This window comes from Phyllostomus discolor, chromosome 14 (genome assembly GCF_004126475.2).
Source record: "Phyllostomus discolor isolate MPI-MPIP mPhyDis1 chromosome 14, mPhyDis1.pri.v3, whole genome shotgun sequence".
NCBI lineage: Eukaryota > Metazoa > Chordata > Mammalia > Chiroptera > Phyllostomidae > Phyllostomus > Phyllostomus discolor.
In genome coordinates, this window is record NC_040916.2 from 13,762,873 (window position 1) to 13,782,763 (window position 19,891).

Consider the following 19,891-nt stretch of genomic DNA (forward strand, 5'->3'; position numbering starts at 1 on the left):
CATTTTTTGAGGTACACAGTTTTGATCTACACAATTTGCACAGTTTTATATATCAGGCAAATGGGCCAAGGACCTGAACAAAGAGGATGACTTACAAAAATCTTATTCTTCATAATTTTGATTATCGATTTTTAGATTCTAAACGTGAATATTAGCTAATTTATGATATTGTTATTTAAGATTCCTCTTTATTGTCATGTCAGGTCAATGAGGCCTCAGCTCTGTCTTCTGGAGACCATCAGGAGCACCATGTGTCAGTCCAGGAAATGCAGGAGCTCAAAGAAACCCTTAACCAAGCTGAGACAAAGTCAAAATCGCTCGAGAGTCAAGTAGAGCATCTGCAGAAGGTATGAGTGTGAGACATAGTGCGGGCGTATGTCCCGATTCTTTCCTGGTTGAATGCCTAAAGAAATAGAACAAAATACTATTTAGTGATAAAAAGGAATTTAAAAAAGAAATATATGTTAAATATTAACATTTTCACTTGTCATATGAAAATGTATATTTTATCCTTTTTACTTTTAATAACTCGTGTCTGTAAGTAATGTCTGATCATTGTCAAGCGTTCACTTACTTGGTTTGATCAACACTTTATACTTCCACTTAAATAAGCAAAATAATGCTTTACATTTTAAGTCTGCAGGGCATGCAGTTTATGTTGATTTGATTGATTTACATAGTATACACTTTGTTTTCCTTGAAAGACATTATCTGAAAAAGAGACGGAAGCAAGAAATCTCCAGGAACAGACTGTGCAGCTTCAATCCGAACTTTCACGGCTTCGTCAGGATCTGCAAGACAGAACCACACAGGAGGAGCAGCTCCGACAGCAGATAACGGAAAAGGAGGAAAAGACCAGAAAGGCTATTGTGGCAGCAAAATCAAAAATTGCACATTTAGCTGGTAGGTTTCTGGATACTTTAAGGTTTAAACTTGATCGTGAAAGTTAGTTAATTGATGTGGGCTTAAAATTAAGTGGAAAAGAAAAAAGTAAATATTATAAAGTGATGTCTCTGTAGTGTGTGTTTTAAGTATTAGGTTTATTTAAGTGGACATAAAACAAGAGCAATCTTAATTTTCAAGGAATGAGGTGGTACTTGTATATGAAGTCTTTCTTGTTAACTGGTGGTAAATAGATAAGGAGTACTGCTACCTTTTTCCTTCAGTGTGTAACTATCGAGACCTTTTGATGGGGGTCCTTTGAGTCTACAGTGGACCGTCCACAGGCCCTCTGTAGACTCCCGGAGAAGAACACTGGCTCCTACCAGCCTAGGGATTTTTCTGTGCCTCACTGCACTGAGGGCCCCTCCAGCCCTTCAGGGGCTATTTCAGAGCAGCCCAGTGTTGCTACACACTGGGCTTCACTGTAACTTGCTTACCCACCTGCTTAGTAGGTAAATACAATGCCAAATCAGCTGGGTTTTATTATGAGCAATTTTTTAATGACCTCTAAGATAGTGTCCCAGTAACAAATAAGATGGAAAAAAATAGTTACTTATTTTTGAGTATATGCAATAGATGGTTTGAAATGAAAGTTGTGTAATTTATAATGTTCTAGCATCTAATAATATACATTGAAATATTAAAGGCCATATAAAAGGACTTGCAGTTTATGGTGAATTCTTTATCTGATCTTTGTTAGGAAAAGTCACCTATTTTTATGTTGGAATATATTTTATACTGGAGCAATAAAAACATGTTTAGAACCTCACCTATTGAGATGTATCAAGTATTAGAATTATTGCAAATGTATTAATAAAAGTTCAAGAATAGAATTTGATGACCTTTGTCTATTAGGTATATAAATATTCTTTATTTTCAGTGTTTTGATTATAATATTAATAGGATCACATGTTTACTTCTTTAGGTGTAAAAGATCAGCTAACTAAAGAAAATGAAGAGCTTAAACAAAGGAACGGAGCCTTAGATCAGCAGAAGGATGAATTAGATGTTCGTATGACTGCTCTTAAGTCACAATATGAAGGTCGAATTAGTCGCTTGGAAAGAGAACTCAGGGAGCATCAAGAGAGACACCTTGAGCAGAGAGATGAGCCTCAAGAACCTACTAATAAGGTGATTGATTAGCTAATTCTGTCACAATGACAAATCTCTTTGTACATTTTACTTGAAGGTGTCTGTTGATTGGGAAGCCTTTATCACAGTGAATTTTGGCTAAACCAAAAATACAGAGAGAGTGAACATATTTTGATGGGCCTGTTCGATGGAATCCTGTGGTATAGGCTCAGTAATCCATAGTTTTTCTTTTATTTATAGGTCCCAGAACAGCAGAGACAGATCACGTTGAAAACAACTCCAGCTTCTGGCGAAAGAGGAATGTGAGTTTTAGTTTGTTTCTATTCTATCCATTTTTATTTTAAAGTTGGGGGAAGATATAGAGATCTTTGGGGAAAAAAACAAATCTTTGTACTCTACTACAGAAAGTATGTCCCTCAGGTAGAGTTTTGTGACAAAGAAAACATCTTTCATCATCTAGTTTGTGATTGACGTTTCACATAGGCTACCAATTCTCCCTGTGATGTTAAACATACAAATGTAAGAGGCTGGGCTGAGACTTAGATAAAGTGGTCAGCAGTTGAGTTTTCCTGCACAGATGTTAATGCTTAAATTCAAAACCTCTTCAGTAAGAGTTTTGAAATATTTAGTGAACAAAAACTGTAGAATTATATTCACTGTTTGTTTGTTTGTTTGTTTGTTTGTTTTAATCTACCAAAAGTCTACCCAAAGCAATGTTAGGGAAGAAAAAATTAGGTCTGAAGCACTCACTTCATGAAATACATGTGCTTTGTTTTTTTGACAGAGTGTATGTACTTTATAAGGAATATTTATGTAATTCAATCATTCTTGTACTTTCTCCTCTGTAAGTGCCAGCACATCAGACCCACCAACAGCGAATATCAAGCCAACCCCTGTTGTCTCTACGCCAAGTAAAGTGACAGCCGCAGCGATGGCCGGGAATAAGTCTACACCCAGGGCTAGTATCCGCCCCATGGTTACACCTGCAACTGTTACAAACCCTACTACTACCCCAACAGCTACCGTGATGCCCACTACACAAGTGGAGTCGCAGGAAGGTAAGTAAAGCAGTACAGACACGAGTGGACTGCCTGCTTGTTTAGATTTGTTACGGGAGGGTGACAGTAACTCTAGGGAGAAATGACACTTCCACTAAAACTAAAGTCGGATGTGATCATTAAAGTAGGCAGTTAATATTTTCAAGTGAGTACCTCCCAGGATACTTACTAATGCAGCAAATTTTCTCCCTTCTTACTTTGTCGGGTCTTTAACTGAAGAAGGGGGAAATTCACCCCTATCAGTATATGGCACATTTTTCTAGGACCAAAGTTTTCACTTGTAACAGCTAAGAAGATAGGAAATCCACTTTGGAAAACTAGAGTAAGTCACTGGTTGAACCCAAATATCACTTTTTCATTGAAATTATCTGATTTTTTAATTGCTTTCTCCACTATGTTTCCATGGTACAATTCCATTAAATACATGCCTTTTTATTCCACTAGATTGAAAGAGTAAGAATTTTTATTACTTAATCCTTTCATTCAACACCAAGTTAGGTAGATGTTTAGTAAAACTTTACTAAATGCAATTTCCTTGGCTTCTTGTCTTAACAAATGTTAGAATTCAGTAAATTACTTAAGTATTTAGAAATATATAATGTGTATATGCTATAAAAGCAGAATATTTTATTTCAGCTACATTCAATACAATGATTTTTAAATATATTAATGTACCAGTTAAACTTTACTAGTCATTTTATATCAATTAGGAACAAAATAATGCTTAGTAAAAACTCTTATTTGACTCTGAGCTTCTAAATTTCATGTATATTATATAATTTTATATAAGTTAAATAGGGTAATAGGTAAAAAACCATTTTGGATATTTATTTAATTCAGCTACTTTATCAGTCATACAGACAATACAAAAATGAATAATACGTTACCCTCTAGTGAGTGGAAAGAGACGTATGTATACACATAACTATTCAGGATGTCAGCTGTAACACAGAACAGGGACAGTAATTTCAGCTTTGGTAAGAATAGAAGACTTAACACATTAAATATTACGTTACTTTTCAGCTATGCAGTCAGAAGGGCCTGTGGAGCACGTTCCAGTTTTCGGGAGCACAAGTGGATCTGTCCGTTCCACCAGCCCTAACGTCCAGCCTTCTATCCCTCAACCCATCTTAACTGTTCAGCAGCAGACACAGGCCACAGCCTTCGTGCAGCCCACTCAGCAGAGTCACGCCCAGATTGAGCCTGCCAGTCAAGAGCTGTCCCCAAACATAGTAGAGGTGGTTCAGAGTTCGCCAGTTGAGCGGCCTTCTACTTCCACAGCAGTATTTGGCACTGGTAAGATGAATTTTCAAATGAAGTTAGGAGCAGGCCTGCGCATTCGCAGTGTCTTAGGTATAATACATGTCTTACGTATTCTTTGAACATGCTTGTTTTCCACCAGGTATTAGACTGGATGAATGTGTTTAGTTTTTAAAGTTAACTTTGCCTAAATTGAGGTTATTATCAGGCACTAAATCAAGACTCAAATTCAAAGTTTCAGCTACCCCAAGTTCCTCTTTGCCGAAGCGAACACGTGAAGAGGAAGAGGATAGCACCATAGAAGCATCAGACCAGGTCTCGGATGACACCGTGGAAATGCCTCTTCCAAAGAAACTGAAAAGTGTTACGCCTGTAGGCACTGAGGTGTGTAAAGGTCTTTCTGTGTGTGTGATTTTTTTTTTTCTTCTATCGGTAGAGCTAAGATAAGATACCCCTTCAGTTACAGCATGATGAGGTGAATGGGCCTTTGGGGCCCAAATCCAGAAAACTCTTAACTTACTTCAAAGTTCCCACTGACAGCTCAGGTATTATTGCTGTTGCCTACAGTATTTGTATCCTTCGCATATCTTTGAATGAATTAGCTCCCATTTAAATTCTAAAAATGTAGGTACAAAACCTGTTGAATTCCTTTCACTTTTTTTCTTTTAACTCAAAGAATGAGAAAGTTTATAGTCTCATGGACATTTTAAACTGCCACCTGCTATCTTTTTCTTTTTCTTTTTTTTTTTAAGATTTTATTTATTTTTAGGGGGGGAGGGAGAGAGAGACAGACAGACACACACACATCAATGTGCGGTTGCTGGGGGTTATGGCCAGCAACCCAGGCATGTACCCTGGCTGGGAATCAAACCTGCGACACTTTGGTTCTCAGCCCAAGCTCAATCCACTGAGCTACGCCAGCCAGGGCACTATCTTTTTCTTAAGTTAACCAAAATTGTACTCCTTTTTTTTTTTTTTTTTTTTTTTTTTTGAGGATAAATTGTAATGAATTGTTTTACTGTCACACGTTGAGACTACTAAATTAATTTCATTAGCATAACTAATGCTCATAGCTTTATATTAATGAAGAGGTATGTGATTATATTTTATAAGTAAATATAAATGGACACTTTCGATGTATAGTTTTATAATTACAGATGGGTTTTATTTCATTGGGGAGCTAGTTTAGTTGAACGCTTTATGTCATGAACTGATATGACTAACCCACTGGTATGTTGTGATTCAGGAAGAAGTTATGGCAGAAGAAAGTACTGATGGAGAGGTAGAGACTCAAGTGTACAACCAAGATTCTCAAGATTCCATTGGAGAAGTAAGTAAAACATACTTAAAGTAACAAATTGCTGCTTTTAATGAATGAAGTTAGCTTTGACAATTCAGTCATTGTTTGGGCTTTCTTTTAATTGGCTGCTTTTGTATCTAATGAAATATTAGAATTACCAGTGCATTTTCTGCTTTCTTTTACTCCTACTTAGTATAGTGCTCTCTAAGCTTTATTAAGGAAATGCTTTTGTTTATACTTAGCATGGATTAACATGGAAAACTCGTAGCTGCAAGTTTCCATGAGAAAGATGATCCACTCAGTTACTGGCAAGGACAAGTGCTGCTGGAGTCTCGTGTTAACGCGTATTTGGTCTTCTGTCGCTTCCCTTACTGAAGTACGGTGCATTAATCCGTGAAAGGAGATGCATGTATACACTTCTTCACTTTTTGAACTCTCGTTAAAGCCTCTCTAGAGACAGCCTCGCTAGTAGAAATGCATAGTAACTAGTAGAAGTGAAGTAACGAAGCACCTAGGGTTCCATTCCTAGTTCTACCACTTAGAAGCTATGTGACTGTAAGCAGGTCGTTAATTCTCTCTAAGCCTCAATTTTCTCACCTGTTGGAATAATACAATGTAAGTTTTAATATTGTAAAATACCCTAAAGTGGTATCTATCACATATTAGGCACTCAAAGTTTTATTGGTTTCCTTCCATCCTTCTGTTCTACAAATGGAAAATTTATAATATACTAATGCTAATAGTTAACACAGAACTCATTACTATAAGCCGTGTTGTTTCTAAGAAATTTGCATTTATTAACTAATTTAATCCTCAAAACAACACTATTGTTTTTCTAAGATTTTATTCATTTCTACAGGGAAAGGGAGGGAGAGAGGGAGATGAATGTCAATGTGTGATTATCTGTCATGTGGCCTCTACTGGGGACCTGGCCCACAACCCAGGCATGTGCCTTGACTGGGAATCGAACCAGTGACCAGCACTCAGTCCACTAAGCCACACCAATCAGGGCTTAGACCATCTAGATGTATTGTCCTCTTAAACTTGAAACAATACATTCTGCCTGGATAAATTTTAAGGATTATTTTATTTTAAAATTATTTTATCTTTATAAAATCAAGGAATTATCTTAAGCTAATCATAAGTAACCATAGGTTACAGATGAACTTAGTTTCTTAGATGTATTAACTTTGTAAGTTAATTTTTCCAGTTTTCCTTTACTAAAAAACAGGAAAATAAGTAAACCTTTAGGGTGAAGAGCTAACACTCTTAAGTGACCTCTTTTTCATGTATCTTTTAGCAAGTATCATCTGAAGGGCATAATAACAATTTTGAAATAATAAGATCTGAACTTCTATTTTATTGCTAGATTTGTTTAAATTGTACTAAAACCTGCAGAGTTTTCAAAATTGTCTGAGACTTGAAAATGCCATTTGGCTTTTCGTTCTGCCATCTAGCACTGTTTACTGAGTGTGTAAGAGTTCACTTTTCTGATTTTCTGACAGTGACACAGATGTTCTTGAAAGTCTTGGTTTTCTTGAAATAAGCATGCCACTTTGAGGCACATTTGTAATTGTATCAGAATTTCACTCTTTTTTTCCATTACACTAAACAATCTTCATGAACGATTTAGTTCAGAAAACGTCGTTTCTGGCTTATATAAAAAACAGATTTTGCTGAATGCTTACTAAAATAGATATTTTTATATAGTAAATACCAAAAATAAAGTTAAAATGACAGTTAAACAGTTTATTTGAGCACCTAACAAAATGGAATTATGAGGGAATAAGTTAAGCAAAGAATTACTTTTATATCTGATATTTTTTTATGTGGTTTGAAGGCTCAGGATAGTCAGTTTGGGGGGGGGAGTGGAAGTGTCTTTGTAAAAAGACAGTAACAATAGCTTATTTAGTGTGTTTTCCAGACTGTTTCTTATGTGGGGGGGGGTTTTATGCTGTAGGGTCCATGCAGCTTTTTCCCTGACTTTGGTCTGCTACTGCAGTGTCACTTAACCGGCTGGCTGTTCTGGAAGTTGAAATATGCTGTAAATGTAAAATACACATTGGGTTTTGAAGATTTATTACAGAGTTCATTACATGTTGAAATAATGTTTTCTCTCTATGTCTCTATTAAGTAATTAAATTTATTTCACTTGTGTCTTTTTACGTTACTAGGAAATTTTAAATTGCGTATGTGAATCACATTGTGACTTGTTATATTTCTGTAATTCTTCTTTAGGAAGACAGTAAAGAAACCCAGAGGTTTAGCGTCTTTTATTTGTTTTTTAAATTCTGCTTTTGCACACCATATTTTCAAAAATAAAATGCTAGTAGTCCGTAAACATTCTTTAGTCTTTACTTGGGTCTGTGGTATGTTACTGATAGTGTTTAGACATTTTGACTTTTTATAATTCTTTTATAAAATAATTTTTGAAGGGAGTCACCCAGGGAGATTACACACCTATGGAGGACAGTGAGGAAACCTCTCAGTCTTTGCAAATAGACCTGGGAGCCCTTCAGTCAGAGCAGCAGACGACGTCATCCCAGGATGGCCAAGGCAAAGGAGATGATGTCATTGTAATAGACAGTGATGATGAAGAAGACGACGATGATGAAAATGATGGAGATCATGAGGTAAGTTTGGTTTGGAATCACCCATTATTTTCACATTCCTAGATGAAATGCTGAAATCCTCAAGACTGCTAATGTATCAACCAATAAATTTTTTTTTTTTTTAAGATTTTATTTATTTATTTATTTATTTATTTTGAGAGAGAGAGGGCGAGAGAGGGAGAGAAACATCAATGTGCAGTTGCTGGGGGTTGTGGCGTGCAACTGGGCATGTACCCTGGCTGGGAATTGAACCTGGGACACTTCGATTCCCAGCCCACGCTCAATCCACTGAGCTACGCCAGCCAGGGCAAATTCTGATTCTTTATCAGTATAAATGAGTTTTTTGCCTTTCTTTTATCCTGATTAGCTCCTAAATTAATATTCTATGGTGAAATTGAGCAAGGGATAGAATATCCCAGTTTGTTTTTTAAGTGATTGCTAAGCACTTTAGGATTTATTAGATTACTTAAACTTAATCTTAAATCTTATTGATAAATGACAGTGGATTTAATTGTAAGATCTATGGTTTCTGGAAATTATAGAATAAACTAGGATTTTTTTTTTCATGGAGTCCCCTACTTGTTTTCAAAAGAAATAGAAGTATCATGGTAATTCAAGTGTATTTTAAGTGAAACTTCGTGTTTGAGTTGAGTTAATCCTGTCTTGACAGCTTCACATTTTCGAGTCTTTCCTTAACCAAACAGTGTGCTTTAAACCTTTTGACTGATCTCCTGTGAACAGTTAAATTTCAGAATTGGTTGGTGTTGTGCTCTTTCTGGTAACCCTCACAGTTGGAGATTTGCTGCCACTGAACTAACCCATAACAGCTTCCAGGACAGCTCTGTGTCTGATCGGCAGTGTGTCGCGTAAACGTCTAAGCGTGGTACCTAGATGTGCAGAACACGTGTGCTGGATCCGAGATCTTTATTTGTACTTGGGGAATTTTTCTAGGATTATGAAGAAGAGGAGGAGGAAGATGATGACGATGAAGATGACACAGGGATGGGAGACGAGGGTGACGACAGTAATGAAGGCACCGGCAGTGCGGATGGCAATGACGGATATGAAGCTGACGATGCCGAGGTAACCAGTTAGGATTTTGCCCATTTGTTTGAAGGGCTTCCTTGGAAAACTTCCGGTTCCCCAAGGGTATAAAAAGGGCTGTATTCTCAGCACACTAAAACTTTTTATACCTCTGGGTTTGTTTTTACTGTCTGTGGTCTGGCTTGGTTAGTATTTTTAAAGATGATTCCATCTGACTTGTTTGCGCTTAGTGCTCGTGTTTTGTTTCTAGGGCGGCGACGGGACTGACCCGGGTACAGAGACAGAAGAAAGTATGGGTGGAGGTGAAAGTAATCAGAGAGCTGCTGATTCTCAAAACAGTGGTGAGATTTTTAGTCTTTTCCATTGAACATTTCTGGTAATATTTTCTAAGTTAGGATTGCATTTAATTATCACATAGGTAATAAAATTTGGTTATTAAATTGGCAAGCAAAAGATTGGCTCTTGTTCTAGTTTTGTCATTTTATTGTCTTAAAGTGTGCTGTGTTTATCTTTGTAAAGTGCACTCGTTGCGCTGTCTTTTCTACCTCATCTACTGCAAGGTTAGAGCATTTGGAAGGCGATAAAGTGTGACCCGTGCCGTGTGCTGCTGCTGTCCTTATTAAGTGGGAAAACTAGGTCAGGAACTCGGACAGCAGTTCACACCCGGAAGAGTCTAATCAAGCCACGTGTTCCAAGAGTTGTGGGCATTGGACTTGCGCAGTATTGTCTGATTATCCAATAAATAAAATACTTTTTGACCAATATAGCATGTTTTTTGTTAAATCTTCGAAAGGATGAGAGTCCTGGAGGGCCACTGAAATGTTACAGGCAGTAAAGGGTTATGAAATTCATAGGAAAAAAATTTATTTTAGTATCATTTTAAAGTATGTTTTAAAGAATTGGTGATACCTAGTATAATATCCTGGCTTTATAGGTAATATTAAGCCGAAATCATTAATAGTAATACAGTGAAAACCTTACGTATTGAGGCTAGTGGGAAAACAATGTCTCTGAGTTCTCATATGGCCTGTGTATTTTAAAGGACAAGGTATATACTCATTTAAATTAAGGAAAGTAAGGACAGTTTTCCTTTTAAATTTTTAAGAGAAAAATAAACTATAAAACCAGATTATGAAAAACAGTTTTTAAGGGAGATGAAGTGGGGATTGACTAATGATACTTTGGGTAATAATTTACATTTACAAAGCATTTTATAGATATAAAGTGCATCTTTTGTGTATCACATAGTTGAGATCTAGAGGAAAATTTTTTGCCTTGTCAAAACCAAAGTTTGTGTCTGATGCTTTGAATGGCCAAAATTCAAACATCAGACTTTGGAATAGGGAAAGGTTTATTCATCAGGAAGATGCCAATGGAGCAGATGGGAGACCTAATGGTACCTCAGATCCATCTTGTTCGCTGGGCTAAGTTAAGGGGTCAGGGGAGCAGGTATGCGGAAGTGCTGGGGGGCAGGTTTTAGTCGGGGGGCCTTGGAACTTGGTTTATGACACAGGGTGGTCAACACAGGGTCTCCCTTGGTAAGGGACTCTTACCATCTGAAAGGGGTCAGGTGCTCAAGTTCCAGTCATGTCCCGGATCTTGGGTGGGGGTGGGGGTGAGACTTCGGTTCCAGGTGCAGCTGGAGGTGAAAGTTCTCTCCTCTGCTTTTGCTTATCTGTGACTTGTGGTTTTGGTCTGTTGTCTCAGAAAAGCAATGCAGTATTTTGTTAAATAGGGTAAGGCCATTTTGAGCTGTTTCTGTGGTTTCCAATCCCCCTTAATCTTAAGAGAAATAGGGCACATTTCAGGTTCAGTTAAGTGGGATGATGAGCTTCCCATTGTGTCCCTCTCAGCTCTTAAGCCTGCCTCTTCCACGATGGTCCCTGAGCCTTAGAGGGGACATGCAGGGTATTCAGTTTTCAAGCAGACACCACAGCAATGACAGAGGCAGCAGCAGGCCAGGATACCTGTACCCTAATGACATAAAGAATAAAGAGTACCTTTTGTTATGTACGTACGGACCCAAACCATGATGAGCCAGCAAAGTTCAGAAAGAGGGCAGTTTTAGTCCTCAGTGATTTCAGGCCACCAGAAGGATTCAGGACCCAGTCCAGTTTACAGGTAGAAAACAAAACAAAACTCAAGAGACAGTGGACAGCACTGGAATCTAATATACACAAAGACATATTGTAGTTCATATTGAAACATAATTTTCTGTCTAAAATCACCCTTATATTTACCAAAAATAGTCAAATTAAGACTAATTTACCTGCAGAGTAAGTCTAGTTTCAATAAACGTGGCCTATTTGTCTAAGTCCAGCAGGAATAGTAATTAACCGTATAGGTTTCTTTACATCTGCTTTGCTGGAAGTGTCCTATGGAATATTCAGCTTGATCTTTAAATAGCCTCTCAAGACTCAGAAGCCAAGCTGTCAGACTTCTGCAGTGCCTATAGATATGGGCGACTTTCTCTCTTCTCGGGGTCCCAACATATTCTGAGGTTCTTTCTTTGCAACTCCTTAGAAACAGCCTTAGTTTCTCACCTGCTAAGACCCTGTGAATCATATAAACAAGGTACCAGGCTGTTTTCCCAAGGGACTTTTATTGGCTTCCAAAATTAATCTTAATTCCTAAGGCTTTGTGGTCATATCCAAGTTTATGCATGACTCTCTCAAAAATGACATTACAGACAGACATTGGTAATAAAACCAGTTTCTAATTGTATCCTGTTGCAAAGAGAACATATTCTTATTGAACTTTTGCAAATAATCACTTTGCCATGAAAATAAAAATATTCCTTAAAAGTTTCTAGATTCTGGAGGGATCAAATAGGACAAAAAAAAATAAATGTTTCAGTTCTGCTAACACAAGTGTAATTTACCAAATTGAGAAGTCATTGTTAAACAAGTTTCCTTTTATCTGGAAACCAAAAGATTAAAAAGTCAACAATCTCAAATGTAAGAATTATAAAAATTATAACTGTTTTCATCAGCTCATGCAGTGCTATGAAACTAAACTTGTTCTCCTCAAATCCAGATCTTCCTGATAACTGCAAGGTTGTCTCTCAAGGTCCGTGTGGTTCACCCAGTGACGTGAGTGCCTCGGTCACGAGAGCTTCATTTGGGAAGGTCTGCCCCGTGTGGGACACACGTTTTCTAACCATGTCTTTGCCATTGTAAGGGCACCCGCCTTGTGACAGGAGAACGCTTCAGCTCATTCAGAAAACACACACACAGAAAGAAGAACATATTGATAACCCATATTAAGTGGCAGTTGAATGAAGTCTAGCTTAAGTGTTCCATGGTGGGTGAAAGTGTGCAAAGACCAGAAAAATGCCAGGGAGCCAAGCTAACCAAGCAGGCATCTGGGGTTCCCCATAGTCCCAACTATTCATTTAATTTATAGCCATTGTTTACCCATCTTAGTTTCTCTGATCTGGAAACAGACTCGCCATGTTACAAAAACATCAGGATGGCAAAGGTCTGGTAATGAGGAGTCATTTTTGCAAAGACAGAATGGACTTGATCTGCCTGTGTGACAGTTTGATACTCCGGTTCATTTTACTGCGGCCCTCAGTTTGGATCACAGGCTTCTTGTGTCAGGATATCTCAGGTTTCACGTACATTTCTGGAACATTTATAATACACAAATGCAACAAAAAGAAGGCTCAGTGTTCGTTTCTACTTGACAGTGCTGCCCATGTGATTTTAACACACCAGAATAAGCCTAGTTTAGTGTTTCTGTTTTGTAAGGAGAGAAAACAGACCTGAGATGCTTCAGGGGCCTTTCTGGAATACTTCAGTTACTTCCAGGTCCTGGCTATTTCCAATTTAAATTTGGGGGACGTCTGTCAAAATACGTCAAAGGCTTGGGCATTCGGCTGCAACTGTAAGTAATGACGAAGCAGTACTGAACAGCTCATGTAAAGGAGGAGACGTGCAGGCGGCCCTGCCAACGCGAGCACTGCGGCAGGGCCCTGGCTGAAGCCGTGACTGCCCCGGTCTCACTGTTCTTTGGTCGAAAGTTGCTATAACTTTCAAGCAACATGAGTTTGCTTTGGAAGATAATCTATTCTTTGTGCCTATAATATGAAAGTATGTACATTTTTTCTTTGTCGTAAAAGTGTGTCTTTGGAGCCTTCTTCAAATTTCCCATAAAGTTCCAGAAATTTGGGGGGGAAAAAAACAGAAATTTATATGGCAAAACTTTAGTTCTTACTATTCAGGAGATTCGGTTTTCTTAAATAATCAAGTACCTGGTTAAGACTATATAGCACAAAAGTTACAGGACAGAATTTTTGCTTCTTAGGTAGAAAGCTTTTTCACAGTATGGTAGACCAGTAGTCCTTTTTAGCAGAGAAAACCTAACTCGTTTTGTATCAGCTAATTTTATGTTAACTTCACTTACTTGATTAACTTTCTTAGGATTCTTATTTGGTAATGACTTAGATATTCAGTGAATATCCATCATTTAATTTATTTAGCTAACAAAACTTTAAAGTTCCAAGTTGCCAAAGAGACTCAGAAAACCATTTTAAGCACACTTACACAGTGTAGTTATTGCCAAAGAGTTAACCTAAAAGAAACTTTCTAATTCTACTTATATTTATTTCATTTATTTGCTTCTAACAATTAACTTTAGATTACTTACTTGGTATGAAAATTTTATTGCTTACAGATTTTGCAACAGAAATAACTTGAATTTATTTGACTAATAAACCAAGGTAGAATGAAAGTTATTTAATGCTGATGATTCTGAAGATATGCCTATTAACCAAACCAACTTAAAACCAGCTTAAATGTCAAATATTTGCCCAGATCACGTGATTCTGAAAAGCATTTGGGTTAGTTTCTTCCCTTTTTTGAGAATTCTTATATAAGAGCTTGTTTGTTCAAGCTAATTTAATGCAAATTAGCAATGCCATTCAGGGTAGAAATAGCCTATATCTATAGACTTGATAGCTTTCATTTTAAGACACTAGCTTTTATGGCCCAGATACATGAAAAACTCAAGAGGTAAAATGGATCCTCTCCTTCAAGGGTGTCCCTTAATGTGGACCTGTCAACAAATACAAACTACAGAAAACGGAAAGCAAGTGTACACAATAAAGGCGGAAAGTTCAGAAGGTACAAAGGCTGGCTCCAGAAGGCCGGAATTAAACGTGGTAGTTTTACCCAGAAGAGGATGTGCCAGGTTCGGGCCTGAGCGCAGATACCAGCCGCCAGGTGTCTGGGGATGCAGATGCGGGAGGGGAGGAGGCCACAGATGCAATATTACTTCTTAACTTCCCAGCCAATGAACAAAGCACACACAGTAAGATCGACACACAAACCCGAAAACTGAGTGCTCTCCTGACCACATCTCAGATAAACTAGACAAGTTACACATTTCAAATTCGAGTGCTCAAACAAATGCAAATGAACTGGTTCAAAAATCAGGTAAAAATTCTACAATTATTCCTCTCACCAGCAGGGTACCCCAAATCAAAACAGTTTGGCTGTTCCAAGGGAAAATGGAGGAGAAGGGAGCTCCCAGTGGTACATCCCAGGGTGACTTACCCCACTTCCATATCGAGCCCATCGGGTCTCGCAGAGACACAGGTAGACACAACAAGCACCCTTAACGTGGTCTGCCCAGAACAACAAATGGGTAGAGCCCAACGATCCCGATCCTGCTCTCAGAGGGATGCCCCCAGCTGAGTTTAAAGGAAAATGGCTTTGCCCCGAGGGGAAGCCCATGTACTGAGATAGGATTCTTGACTGTGCACTTACCCCCAAAATGGAACGACTTACCGAAACAAAATCAACCGTAGACTGAAGTCCAAAGCATTTTCTTACTCCAAATGGCCTGTGTGCCATGGGTGGCCAGCGCCTGCCGGGGAAGCTCCTTCCGAGCCCCTAAGGCAAAGTGTCCTTGGTGGTGGTTCAGGACTCATAGAGGGAAGCCCCGGCCAGGGTTGGCCATCCAAGAGCACCAGTTCCTCGCTGGCTCGCCAAATTGTTACTGAAACCAGAGTCGGTGTGCCAGCACTTAAAAAGGCCACTCAAGACATTGGAGGCCGGAGTAAGGAAAGGTTATTGATCAAGAAGACACCAACCAAGAAGATGGAGACCTAATGGTACCTCATATTCATCTTCCTCACTGAACTAGGTTAAGGGCTTTTAAGGGAGGGACTAAGAGAAACGGTGCTGGCGGGGCATGTTTTAATGCCGGGGGGACCCTTGAACTTGGCCATGTATGGTAATGGGGTATCAACGCCAAGGCTTCCTGGACAACATGTTCCTGGCATCTGAAAAGTTCCGGTGTTCAAGGTCACTTATGTCCTGATCCTTTGTTCTGGCGGGGTGAGGGAGCAAGACTTCGGTTCCAGGTGCACCTGGAGGACAAAATTCTCTGAGTAATTCTCTGTATGACTTGCGGTTTTGGTCTGTTGTCTCGTTAGGATAGGACCATTTTGAGCAGGTTCTGTGGTTGCTTCTGTAGGTGTTATCTCTAAAAGTTAAGTATTTTGAGGGAAAGCATTCATAACCACTTTTCCCAGATACAAAGCATGTAACAGATGCCAATCGAATACTTAGAGAGTTGTGTTCTTTTTTGTTAACAGTCAAGTAAACATAGGCCTGGCAGTCTGGATAAGATTAAGTTAGTGGATAGATTATGTACATTGCCAATGGTATAAAAATGCTTTTCCTGAGCACACACACTTGCCCTGAGTTAATTTTCTCAGTGAGATGATCAGGTTTAAGTACCCGTATAGAGTCTGAGAAACAGAAGCAGAAACAAGCCAAGTAACTTCACCGACCTCGGTTGGTTAAGGAGCAAGAGCTATTACGTGTCAGAGCAAGAATCTGATTATAGACCTCGGGGTTTTCAACTACTAAATTCTGTGATGTCCTGTTCAGCTTTCAAAGTAGGGAACAGCTTCTCTTGTTTCTACAGTGTATGTAGAAGACCCAGACATCTGAAGAACCATTAAATTCAAAATTTAGGAAAATCAAAATATAAGAATATCATTATAAGGCTTTTCCCCCAATTTTCTTACCCTGTTTGAATGATAACTGATAACTACATTGGTCTTGACCTTTAGGTAATTTGCCCATCTAAATAACATGAGCCAATACTCAATAAATATTTATTTTATGATGCGTTAGGTTAAGAGCTTTATGTCTATTCTTTAATACTTTCAGAAAAACCTTTCTTATAGGGTTACATTTCGGCCATGAACCAGTCAGAGAAGTAGACTGAAAGAGGCTAAGGGACTTGCTTGAAGCCATACCACTGCCAGCCGCATGTCCATCCTCTCTGGGTCCAACCTGCCTCACTGCTTTCCTTCTGAAAATATTAGTGAGGCAAACATTCCTGGCGGCAAGACTTATACTTCTAGGGATTGTCCAGGTTATTTTGTCATAAATTTCATGGTTCAAAATAAGCTTCTTTCTTTTTACAGGTGAAGGAAATTCGGGTACTGCCGAGTCATCTTTTTCCCAGGAGATTTCTAGAGAACAGCCGTCATCGGCATCTGAAAGACAGACCCCCCGAGCTCCGCAGTCACCCAGACGCCCACCACACCCCCTGCCCCCAAGACTGACCATTCACGCCCCGCCGCAAGAGTTGGGACCACCGGTTCAGGTATGAAAAGTACTGGTCATTCTGAAAAATGAACTTGTGAGAACCTTGACTTGTTTCCCTTTCCATTAGATGACATTATTATTATTATTATTATTATTTTAGAAACTAAGCGAACTCTTCATTATTTTGGCATATTTTTATAAATTTTTTTGAACTGCAATTATTCTCTGATTTCTCCTCAAAAAGGCAGGGCTGACTAAAAGTTGTTTGTAAGTTGAAATGATTATAGTCATAGCAAAAAAGCCTGGTCACTTTCTACTAGGTCACAAAAGGAAAAAGATTTTCTTGGATTTTAATTTATGTAAAATGTATTTTAGCATCTGACCATCCGTTTGGTGCACAAGTTTGGTTTTTAAAAAGGAAACTTTTTGTTCTGCTGACATTTTTGTCTCATTTTTTTATAATCACACATGTTAATTTCCACTTTGAAAACTGATGGAAGTGCACGTGACCCCTTTACATGTAGCACTCTTTGGACCTCTCTCTTCACCGGAAGCTCCTGCAGAAGCAGGAGGGAGAGTACGAGGGCTCTATCAGTCATCCGTCTCGAGTTGCAGCCCGTTGGTAGAGCTTGTGCTAAACTACCACTGCTGAAGGCAACTGCATTATGGGAAAATATAAAATCTTGAGAGATTGTATGTGGATCCTGCAAAATATACCAAATGTATCAATCTAGAATTGTATAAATTGAGAAACAGCTTATTTGTAGTTAGTACTGCTATTTGAACTCCAAAGGATAATTAAGCCAAAAGACCCAAAAGCATACTTACTAATTAAATAAATTAGTTACAAAGAAATAAGGTATGATCAAAGATTGGTATAAAATATTGGTTAACATTTTGTCTTATTGGTTAATGAAATTTTTATCTACTGATTAATATAGTCAGTATAATTAAAAAGTTGACACTGTTTAAAACTGATTTCTGTAGTTCAAGATTAGTAGCAATTTTTTTATGTGAAAATATCCTGATGATTATTTTATATCATCTGCTAACGTCTTCGTTATTTTATTACCACTATAATAAGCTCTGTCTGTGGATGTTTAGTGTTTGCTTCATTGTCTAATTTCTTAAAACAAATATAATTCCTTTCTTGACGCAGAGGATTCAGATGACTCGGAGGCAGTCTGTGGGGCGTGGGCTTCAGCTGACTCCAGGAATCGGGAGCATGGTGAGCACCACCCCCACGTGCAATCAGTGCATTGGCTCGGCGGGTGTTTGTGCAGGCGAGTGTGACCTCCTGTCAGCCTGCGTGGCTCCCATTTTCCGCTTTTGTTTCAGCAGCAGCACTTCTTTGATGATGAAGACAGAACGGTCCCGAGTACCCCAACCCTTGTGGTGCCGCATCGTACTGATGGGTTTGCTGAAGCAATTCAGTAAGTTACTGAAAGAATCATTTTGTGACTGATCAGATTCTTCCTGTTTCCTTGTTAATTTGTTTACATTTGATTGATTCAACGATTTGTTATCGTTGAGTCCTTTTCTACTGTATACTAAGTTTTGGGAGGTAGGGTAGGAGGGTTGAAGATGTAGTTTGGGAAAAATTATATAAAGCTGAATGAAATACAGTTGCTTCCAATATAATAATGATTAAGAAGATGGACTTCAGAGTCAGAATACCTGGATTTGAAACCTAGGTGTTTCAGGTTATTTAGATTCTCTGTTCCTGAGTACCCTCATTTTATTTATGGGAATAATGATACAATAGTTCCTACCTTATAACTTGGGAGAATTAAATAAATTAATTTATGTTAGCATGTTTAAGATTATTACCTGGCACACAGTGAAATGCTTTATGCGTGTTGGTGAAGGTGTTGGTAATTACAGTGATCATGGTGGATGGCATTATTATGAAAGCTAACCTATGAGCAAATTACCATAACCCTAATAATCTAGGAAAACAGAAGCATAAGGTTTATTAACACAAGTGAAGTGACTATTTTAACATTAGGAGGAAAGAATCGGAGGACTTAATGGGGACAGGAGTTATGCAAAAGAATTCCTAACACTTACTGAGCATGTCCATGAGTCAGTTTATTTAATCTTAATGGGTGAGATAGTAGACACTGTTGCTGTTGCTCTTTTATAGAAAAGGAAGCACAGAGATGCTGATGAATTTGCCAGAGGTCAGCCAGCCGGACGGGGCAGTTTTTGTTCAACCCAGTCTGGCTCCAGAGCCTGTGTTAACTATTGTGCTCTACCACTCCACTTAAAGGATAGAGCGTTTGTGAAAATCATGGTTAACTATGGCTGAATTGTTAGTTGCCTCACAGGATGTACTTGAAGATCAGAATTTAAGTTTTCACAGACTGGGAAAAGATTGCTTGTTCTATAGTATGTGGTGACGTGTGGCATCAGCACCAGTTTGAAACTCACTCAGCTAACAGTGTGTAAACCAGTCGGTGTTGGCCCACTTTGCTGAAAGTCAGCCAGGCAGAAACAGACTCACCCCAATACACAGCTTCCGAGCGCCAGCCCATCAGCACTGTTCTGGCACAGCTCAGAAGACTGCAGGATTTTCCCATAGCATCACAACATGATGGAGATAAGTCTAAAAATCCACCTGAAAGAGAATGTCCTTAACTAAAGTAATAGTGTTGAAACGGAAAAGAAAATATTTGAGTTATCATAGAGGTACACTCCAGAAACATTAGCAGCTGGCTAGCTAAGGAAGGAAAGGTAAGGAGTGGGCAAAGAATGAAATGATGCTGTTTTATATCCTGGATTGTGGGCAGGAAGATGGGTGATAGAGGTATTAGGACAGGAAAACAAGTTTCTGGTCAGCTTAGATTTTTTCATGACCTTGGGAGTCATCTGGTGAACTCTTTCAGTTAAGGAATGGGCTAGAGCGGCAATCTGCTTGTCTCTGACTAAACAGTGAAAAGACAGTTTTGTCTCATGACCTCATTCTGACTTGGTTACGTCTCCTGTTGAGTTTGTGTCACTTTCAGGAGA

General features: G+C 38.6%; 1 protein-coding gene across 2 annotated transcripts in view; it reads left to right on the top strand.

The window, feature by feature from the left end:
- TPR (translocated promoter region, nuclear basket protein) overlaps window positions 1-19,891 on the top strand; it is a 61,231-nt gene that overhangs the window by 33,464 nt on the left and 7,876 nt on the right. The window contains exons 33-46 of one of the 2 annotated variants that reach the window (XM_028531074.2): window positions 204-347; window positions 705-903; window positions 1,868-2,073; window positions 2,275-2,336; window positions 2,884-3,092; window positions 4,116-4,388; window positions 4,588-4,736; window positions 5,599-5,682; window positions 8,088-8,285; window positions 9,216-9,347; window positions 9,559-9,649; window positions 16,756-16,937; window positions 18,039-18,107; window positions 18,218-18,312. In XM_028531074.2, the coding sequence (XP_028386875.1) occupies window positions 204-347; window positions 705-903; window positions 1,868-2,073; window positions 2,275-2,336; window positions 2,884-3,092; window positions 4,116-4,388; window positions 4,588-4,736; window positions 5,599-5,682; window positions 8,088-8,285; window positions 9,216-9,347; window positions 9,559-9,649; window positions 16,756-16,937; window positions 18,039-18,107; window positions 18,218-18,312 (2,093 nt within the window). The remainder of the gene's footprint in view (window positions 1-203; window positions 348-704; window positions 904-1,867; window positions 2,074-2,274; window positions 2,337-2,883; window positions 3,093-4,115; window positions 4,389-4,587; window positions 4,737-5,598; window positions 5,683-8,087; window positions 8,286-9,215; window positions 9,348-9,558; window positions 9,650-16,755; window positions 16,938-18,038; window positions 18,108-18,217; window positions 18,313-19,891) is intronic. The other variant, XM_036015928.1, reaches the window with a different exon arrangement.